At 31.7% G+C, this 9,420-nt stretch overlaps 1 protein-coding gene across 1 annotated transcript; it reads left to right on the top strand.

Moving 5' to 3' along the window:
- Positions 1-951: 951 nt before the first annotated feature.
- On the top strand, positions 952-4,709 carry LOC145320318 (uncharacterized). Its single transcript, XM_080162728.1, has 8 exons — positions 952-1,675; positions 1,888-2,087; positions 2,266-2,369; positions 2,725-2,874; positions 3,047-3,070; positions 3,177-3,209; positions 3,584-3,654; positions 4,457-4,709. Exons 1-8 carry the CDS (start codon positions 1,609-1,611, stop codon positions 4,576-4,578), a joined length of 771 nt encoding a protein of 256 aa, XP_080018854.1. The 5' UTR covers positions 952-1,608; the 3' UTR covers positions 4,579-4,709.
- Positions 4,710-9,420: the final 4,711 nt, after the last annotated feature.

Genomic DNA, 9,420 nt, shown 5'->3' with positions numbered 1-9,420 from the left:
CTAATCTATAAATTGGTTTTTCCGTCTGTCTGTTAATTGAGGTTCATGATCAATTCCTAGATTTTTACGTTTTTATAATTTTATCGATTCCTGTTCAAGATAAACGGCTGGATTTTTCAGGGATTAAATAAATTCACATATTACATATTTCCATCAAGTTTTATTAACCCTTAACGGTCGGGGGGGGGGGGGGGGGCATTAAACGCCCCCCCATCCGGTTTTTTCTATCTCATTTTCTGTGTGTGAAAGATAAAGAGCCCAAACTGCTTGACTTTTTAAGTGTGGGTATGAGACATAACTGAAAGTTGAAATTTTTTGAATATCTCCATCCTGGCGGGCACGGGATGCCAGCAAACCTGGATGGGTCATCCAGATGCGACGCTGAATTTGCCTCAACCACCAGCCACGCGGCTCACTAAACTGTATAATAAGCCTTACTGTTGGCTGCGCGATGCCACCCAATAAGCCTCATCCACGCGCTTTAATTCGCAGCCATACCTATGTTGCAGTAGCAGGATTCGAGAAAGCTGGACTGCTAAGCCTAATCCAACCCTAAGCTATAATCATCAGCAGACCCTTGAACTTAATTAACAAAATCTTCTTGGAGAAGACGAATTCTGACGGCATAAAAATGAGGGATGAGGAGAGGAGGTGTGGACTAGAAAACCCCTAAAAAAGAGATGGATAATCCCTTATTTTTATGACGTCACATGCTGATTTTTTGAGCTACTTTCTTCGTCTTCTTCTTGGATGAATGATTGAATTTCAGTTTTTAAAACTCGAGCATTTTTAGCAGGACTCCTTTAACAAAGCATATACACTTACATCTTCATCCTTATTAAAATATATGTGTCCGATCACATGCTTTGATATTTTAAATAATTTTATTTTGATTATAATTTGAAAGATCAGATTACATAATACATATCTGTAAGAACATTGATATAGTTGCATATTTACAAGCTTTTAATAAAGTAACTTTGTAAACAAAATTTTATTCTTATTCATTCTTACGTAAAAGTAACAGGATCTATTTCTGTCAATCTGTATATGTCTACTGAAGGACCTCGCTAGCCTCTGAACTGATATGGCTCTCCTTTACAGAGGTCCTGGGAAGGTTAACGATTTTTGGGTAGGTTACCACCACCTTCCCAAGAGAAATCACCCCTGGAAAAAATGACCCTCTCTCCCCTCCCTTTAAATTATTTTTACTTTTAAAAAATGGCAGGGAGTGGGGATCCACTTCCCTCGCCCCCAATTCAAGGGCGTAGCCGCTGATAATGCTATGTGACAGAAAAGTTTAGTCTTTTTGACACTCAAGTGAAATTTTTAGTTTACTAATCTAAAATCATGGCAATTACATCCCACTCTTTAAGTCTAGTGCTTAAAAGCTCATTTTTCCCCCAATGCTTAGAGTAGGAATTAAACAAGAATATAGAATGAGACAAAGATCTAAATTCATACTTTTGGCTTCTTTTACTTTGGGCAATAGCTTATAGAAAGTTATTCTACTAGATGCCAAAGCTTATTATCTAGAAGGAGTTTTAAAGTCATCATACAAGAGTCATATAAGAGTTTAATAATAAATTACAGGCTATTTACAGGATTATGATACGAAAATGGTTAAATTTCAAGATTATACTGAAGATTGTTTGTCTATTCTCTTTTACTTTAGGTATGTTTTTTTTAGTTCTTAACATAAGTTATACACAAAGAGATTTATACTACACCTTTTTTTGGGTTATCACATCAAAGTTTCATGAAGTGTTTGTAACATCTTTGTTACTTTAAGTAGTGATACTTTTTTATTATTGTTGAATATGATAATAACATGGAGAGCTTTCAACTTTATCAATCATGATCTCATCTGTACCATGATAATTATAGGAAGAATATCAGGTTTTAATTCTATATGGATGCAAAATAGACATCATCCACTGTCTGTATCAACATCACACAGTCATCATGCACAGTTTCCCAATCATCTAGTGCAACCTTCAAATCAATTATATTGGTATTGGTATCACAATTACTTGAAAGGTTTAGCAAAGAATGGAAATGAAGGGGAAGCTACCAAATATGCACAGGTAAGAGCATACAATTCTTAATTGAACACAAGATAATTTAGGTTAAAACTGTTTGGAAGAAAAGCTGCTTTACAAGTCATGTATTTCTAGATGATTTATCTCTCTGATTTGACTCTTTTGATTGTTTTTACTATTTTTGGTCAAGAATCACAAATATAAAATTTAAATTTACATTTAGGTTGGTGATCAAATAATAGAATGTGATACATGTCAAACATGTGAAGGTTGCTATGGTTTCTGTCCTAAGCAAGTCAAAACTGTAGATGGAACTAAAACTGTAAGGTAAATCATTAAGAATATTTTTTTAAGCACTTATGAATTAGTACCACAAGAGACATGCAGAATGGGGGAGTATCCATCAAGTTGCAAAATTAAGGAGGGTTGTTTTACCCCTTGTTCCTAGAGGACCACACACCCTTGACAGGGTCTAAACCCCCTTATTACAGCCAAGAGGTGCTGTCAAGAAAATTAGTTACACCAAATGAAATTAAGAGTACAAAATGCCATTCTAATTAAAAAAGCTTTAACATTTCTCTTTTTCATAACTGTATACTATGTATGTCTGAATAAATCACTACATGAAAGTATTTAATATGATGTTTAGGATATGTATCAAATAGTTATCTACTTCTCTCAGGTTGAAAAGGATTGAGGATTCATTATTTTACTTTGCTGATGATATATCAACTGAAAAGGTTGGTTGGGCTCAGGCAGAGCAAAAATGCAAGGATTGGTTTGGAGCTCATCTGGCCTCTATACACTCTGCTGAGGAAGAAGAAAAGATTAGGTCAGCTCTAAATTTTTACAGATTTTATTCCTTACAATGGGTTTTGAGATTTTAAAAATGGCCAAAAGATATTGTACTAAAGGAAAAAAATAAACTTTTTAAATATAAAACATGCTTAAAACAAATTTTTTTAATGATATCATGCATTACCTATATCATTATTTTATTCTAGAGAAACATTACTGAATGAAGTGAAGTAAGTTTTTTTTTATTTTTGACTTTTATTCTTCTTTAAAAATTAATGTATTTTACCTGCCATATAAATTAAAAAACTTTATTGAACCAAATATAGTCTTTTATAGGACATGGCAGGACTACTCATTTGGTGGAGAAGGGTAAATTTTATTATTTAATTTATATATATATTATACTAGCGGCTACGCCCCTAGAAGCCTCTAGGGACACTGGTAGGAGGAGTAAAAGTCGACCTCATTCATCCCATTTTAAATTTGAGTTTCAAAAGAGTAAAAAAAAATATTTTTTGGGGGGGGAAGAGGGGTGAAGACACCCTCTCTAAAAATAGTTTAAAACCTTCCCAGGACCCATAAAAAGCTTCACTGTAAAGGAGAACAATATCGGTTCAGCGGTTAGCGAGATCCTTCGGGACAGACAAAAAACGCATAATACTTTATATAATAGGATATATAAAAAATCAAATATCTTTAAAATATTTAAACAGATCAAGAATTAGCATTGTTTTTAATTTAAGAAACCATGAAGTGATGAAATGGAATGATGGAAGTCCCTGGGACCATGCTTTAACCTGGGGTGCAGATTCTAGTACGGATATTTTTTCATTAAAACTTTTTGTTAACAAACTTTAAAAGTTGGGGAGTTGAAACTATTTTTATAGAAGCAGAAATATAATCTATGATTACGGTTTTGACCCTTTAAAAAATGTAATCTACCATTCCACTTTCCCCTCTCTTGGTGATGATATCATCAACGCAGATACGATTTTTGAAATGTACTATTCCACTTTCAATACATGAAAAACTTGAATGGTACATTTATGTTTACATATCAGCGTATTCATAAACATTGATTTCCTTATTTAAATCGACATAATAGTAATGGTATATTCTAGTTATTATTTTTATTTTACATAAAAAAATTTCAATTATAAATAGTATTTTATACATTCCTACGATTAACATAATTTAAAAATAGTATCTATGATTTCAATTATGTCAATGTTAAAAGTATAAACCACCATTCCAGTTTCGCCTCTCTTAAAAGTGGAATGGTACATTTCAAAAATCGTATCTGTATTGATGATATCATCACCAAGAGAGGCAAAATTGGAATAGCAGATTACAAAAAAATCATATCGTCGTTGATGATATCATCACCAAGAGAGGGGAAAGTGGACTGGTAGAATAGGTTTTTTAGAGGGTCAAAACCATAATCTTAGATTATATTTCTGCTTCTATAAAAATGGATTCAACTCCCCAACTGTATAACACTCACTGATACATTGCAGTCATATTTATATCATTGTTGTATAATATATTATTAATGTAATATTTTTGTAAAGAAAGTTTTGTTTATTTGAACAAATTTAAAATTATGTATATTTCAGACAAACTTGTTTATTCCCAACCCGGATGGAGATATTTGGTGTATTCACAACAATGGGATGCTTATGGAAGGGTACCAATAGACAGACCTCAATTATTTGTATGCAGAATTTATTGCAATTAATTAGAAGATTTATAAATAATTATTTTAAAGAAAAATAGATATTTTTATTGTTTGATATGCAGAAAGTTGTTATTGATAATTTTATATGCATTCAATTTTTTAATTTTTAAATATTCATTAATTCAAACTGACATCATGTATTTTTCTTATTGAGTAATCTAGATTTAACAAGAATGACAACATCCATAAAGATGAAGCTCCAAAATGTTAGGACAAACAAACATTGACATTTTTACAGTTTCAGAACTTAATAAACGAAATATAGATGTTTTTATTACATTTATATAACTTGAGTATAGAGATGTCTTGCTTATAAAATTGTACTTTTTTGTTCAAGAAATCAGATTGATAAATTATGGAAGATAAAAATCTTTGTTTATAAAGTTAAAAATCAGATGATGTAAGGACATTCTGGTACCAATTACATAGTTGTTAACCTTTCTAAATCAAATCTAGTAATTAAGGTTTTAAAAAAAAAAATTCTTGTCCAGTTGGTCTAGCCATTCGCCAAATATCCTAAAACCTAAATAAATACCATACCTCCAAGAGAATTGTGTTTTAAATGATTTATTGTTCTTATTAGACAAATCATAAATAAATTAAACATGATAATATTACATATTATAAACATATTTATATATATACATGTTAAAACATAATGTTATATTTTGATTTATTTTGATATCATTTTACTTTTTTAAAAAGAATGGAGATCGGACGTTATCTAACAACTAAAATATTTTGTATTGTCCTTATATCCTAAAACAAAGTCTATAAAATTAGTTACTAAACTGTAATTTAATCCAATGGAATTAAGTAGTTTAAGCAGTCCTACCTGATCAGAACCAAACCTACACTAGATTTTACCTAATTATAAAATATTCCCCTTACTTCTGAAACCACTTCTTAACATACCTACCCAGCTAATATAAAACCCATATAATTTATTTTCCCCTTTTTAACCCTACTTACCCAGACTAACTAGGAAACAAGGACTAGTGGATAACTGACTAGGTTGCAAAGTTTAATTTAATTTTTCCAATAAAATGTTTATTTTTTATTGGAATTCTAATAATATATCAAACCCTTAATTTCCCCTTATCACCCAATATTACATACCAGGTGGCTATACAAATTCCTAAAGCCTATAAATATCTTTAAATATTTAAAAATTTTTAGTAGCAAAATTTAAAAAAACAACTTATAACCCCCAAAAGAATAAGAATAATAAATAAATATACACGAAAAATCAATAAGAAGAAATGGGAGAGGTGGGTGGGACAGCTAAGTAAATAATACTCTCAACATTAAATAAAATATGAAAAGAAAACACTTAACAGCTTACCTATTTAGTTTTCACCAAAACATAAAATGATAAAATATTCTTTAACAGACGCGTCCAGCTAAAAGATTTCTCTACGACTGGGGTACAATTAGAATAATCATTATTCCCCCCCCCCCCCTACAATTCACCCTTGATGCACCCCAGCCCCTTGGATACATTTCCTTTCCCCCTTAACCTTCAATACTAAAATTGTACTGTCCAAAATAAAAATTTATTTAAATAATTTCTTACAATGGAAATGTATAACAATTAATCATTGTAATGAGTGAGACAATATGTTCTTTTTTTTAAATTCAAAAATATTCAATTTAATTCTTATTGTAGGTTAGCCCTTCTCAGCCGACATCCTTAAGATACTTCACCGCTTGAATATTATTCATAATATTGAGCAGCTTAAGTTTACATAAGCAGTCCTACCTGATCAGAACCAAACCTACACTAGATTTTACCTAATTATAAAATATTCCCCTTACTTCTGAAACCACTTCTTAACATACCTACCCAGCTAATATAAAACCCATATAATTTATTTTCCCCTTTTTAACCCTACTTACCCAGACTAACTAGGAAACAAGGACTAGTGGATAACTGACTAGGTTGCAAAGTTTAATTTAATTTTTCCAATAAAATGTTTATTTTTTATTGGAATTCTAATAATATATCAAACCCTTAATTTCCCCTTATCACCCAATATTACATACCAGGTGGCTATACAAATTCCTAAAGCCTATAAATATCTTTAAATATTTAAAAATTTTTAGTAGCAAAATTTAAAAAAACAACTTATAACCCCCCAAACCTGCATAGCAGAGTCCTAGTCAACGTAGTGTCCTGTATGTCCTAAAGAAAACACTGTGTGTGAAATGATTTATATATTAATGATAAATAGATGTACGACCTAAATAAAACACTGTGTGTAAAATGATTTCTTTATTAATGATAAATTGCTAATAACAAAAACAAAATAATATCATTTGTATATTAATTAAATACTATAAACCATACATTTTGAGTAATTAAAGTTTCATTCTATTATCTATTTCCTTGCATAACATAGTACCAAGTTCAAAATTTGTTCTGGGATTGTTTATCCATTTAATCAGACCTTGAGGGATTGGTTGTGAATCTGGGAGACCTTCACCCCAAATGGATACAAATCCTTTCATGTCTCCTTTGGACAGACAATCTGCCATCAGTGCATGTCTGTTTGAACAACGAGTAATCTTTACAATGTCTATCCTGCATTGTAGATGACTAGCAATAAAAGCTATAGCACGTACTACTGAAGTACACAATTCGCAAGTAGGACTGTAGCCTTTCTGCCAGATTTTAACTCCTCCAATATTATCAATCCAGACTTTTATTGTGTTACCCCTACATATGTCTGGAGCACAGCACAGTACTAATAAAGGTCCCAGTAACTCTAGAAATGATAATTTTTCCCCAACTGCCTACCATTGTGATCACGTTTGCCAAAATTCACATTTCTAGGCCAAGGTAAGTAGCTCCACCCTTGAGAAAAAACCATACCAAGGCCTCTCCAGGGACTTATGTCAGTACCTCCAGCTGCATCTGTATAGAAATCCAATGCCCAAACTGGAAAAGGTAAGTCAGGATTGGGAATATTCATATTACCATTACATACAGGTAACATAAGTCTCCAATAGTCCAACTGCTGTCTAAGTTTTTCATTGATTTTAATTTTCTGCAAACCAGCACGCACTTCTCTAACTGCTTTCATTAGTTCACTTATATGAAATCTGCACTCTGGAATCAAAGCTTTTATGTGAATTAATTTCCCTGACAAGCTTTCAATTAAATCCCCATCAACTATATCATTTTCTAGAATATCATAGATCAACAGTAACATGTTGTTGAGTTTTTCTGTTGGTATTTTCCACTTCCAGGAAATAGTATCATAATGAATACCTAGAACTATCCCCTCAGATCTAGGCGCAAAAGCTTTATCAGGGTCATCTCTAGGAGCCAATTTGACTCCAATCTTATCCGCCACATCTGTGTATGTTTTATCAAAGTTATAAATTGATGAACAATCTTCTGGAGCAGCAGCTACTACATCATCAAGATGTTGACAGACCATATCTTTAGGGAATTTAGATATGGCTAAGACTAATGATAGAATTAATTTAGCAAGCCTATCGTAAATGCCAGCACTACTGCTTGCACCAAATATTAGGCATAGCTCAGCAAAATACATGCCAAGCCAAAAAAAAAACTGTAACTCAATATCTTCTGGGCAAACTGCTATATGTTTATAAGCATCACTCCAATCAATTTTAACAATTTGGCAACGATGTCCAGCTTTATTCAAAACTTTAAGCCATTTTTCTGTGGATGACATTACTGTTGGAAAATCATCGCTGTTAATGCCATCATTAACAGATGATCCTTTAGGAGCACTAAGATTTAGAATAACTCTAGCAGAACCATTTGGTTTTTGTCTGCACATTATGCCAGATATTTTGGCATTTTTAGGTACTTTTTCTTTGCTTATGGGGCCAAACGCTAATTTTTTGCATATCCAGTCAGCAATTGCGTCTGTAACTTGGTGGCCAAACTCTAAAGCAGATTTTGAATTAGAACTGTAAGAAGGTAACCTAGCATCACCAGTGCAACCAATACTAGCTCCAAATTCTAAATCTTTCAGAACAGTTTCATCAGGGGTAATGTTGTTGTCAATAAGAAGACTTCGCAATATTTTGTGATTAATCATAGACTTTCCTGGAAATTTATAGTTAGAAGGAAATTTATCCCAGAAATCTTTCCCAGGATTGTCTTTATAATTGTTTAATATTGGAAGATCAAACTTTGGCTTAAATTGTTTTTTCTTAACAGGATCTGGTCTTCCTTTCTGTGAAACGTCTGAGAATATTCCCCAAAGAGCTGATTTTTCACTATCCAAATTCCTCCAACCTAATTTACAAAACTAATTAAACAAATATAAAATAAATACTGAAAATATCTGTAAATCTAATTGTTTAAATCCTCTAAACCTATCGCTCCTCAACAATTCGGTTACAACAATTATAAGACAGAATGATATTACTAAACAACTGTAAAATAGTATACCTAAACTAAGATAGATAAAGTAAATAAATCAAATTATAGAATTACTTCACATAATGGCAACCCCTCACCCCAAATTTTAAATTGATAGGAAATCAATAAGCTTATAAAACTTGCAAATACCAGCAAAATATTCTAACCAGAACCATTTTAATAACTAACTAATTATCGAGGCCTCCATATTTTTTACTATTTTACCCATATAAATAGAAATGAAACAAGGATGACAACATCCATCAAAACGAAGCACTGAAACGGTAGGATAATCAGACATGAACACTTATATAGTGTCAGAACTGAATAATCAGAACATAAGTGTATAAGAATCGAAGCAAAATTGTAAGTAAATTTATTTAAAAATGCTTTATATAGGATAAAGTTTTTTGGACATACTTACACATTAATAACTT

Source organism: Acartia tonsa, chromosome 5 (genome assembly GCF_053477335.1).
Source record: "Acartia tonsa isolate MP-2025a chromosome 5, ASM5347733v1, whole genome shotgun sequence".
NCBI classification, from domain to species: domain Eukaryota; kingdom Metazoa; phylum Arthropoda; class Copepoda; order Calanoida; family Acartiidae; genus Acartia; species Acartia tonsa.
Note: the sequence above shows the minus strand (reverse complement) of the source record. Positions and strands in the feature narration are given on the sequence as shown.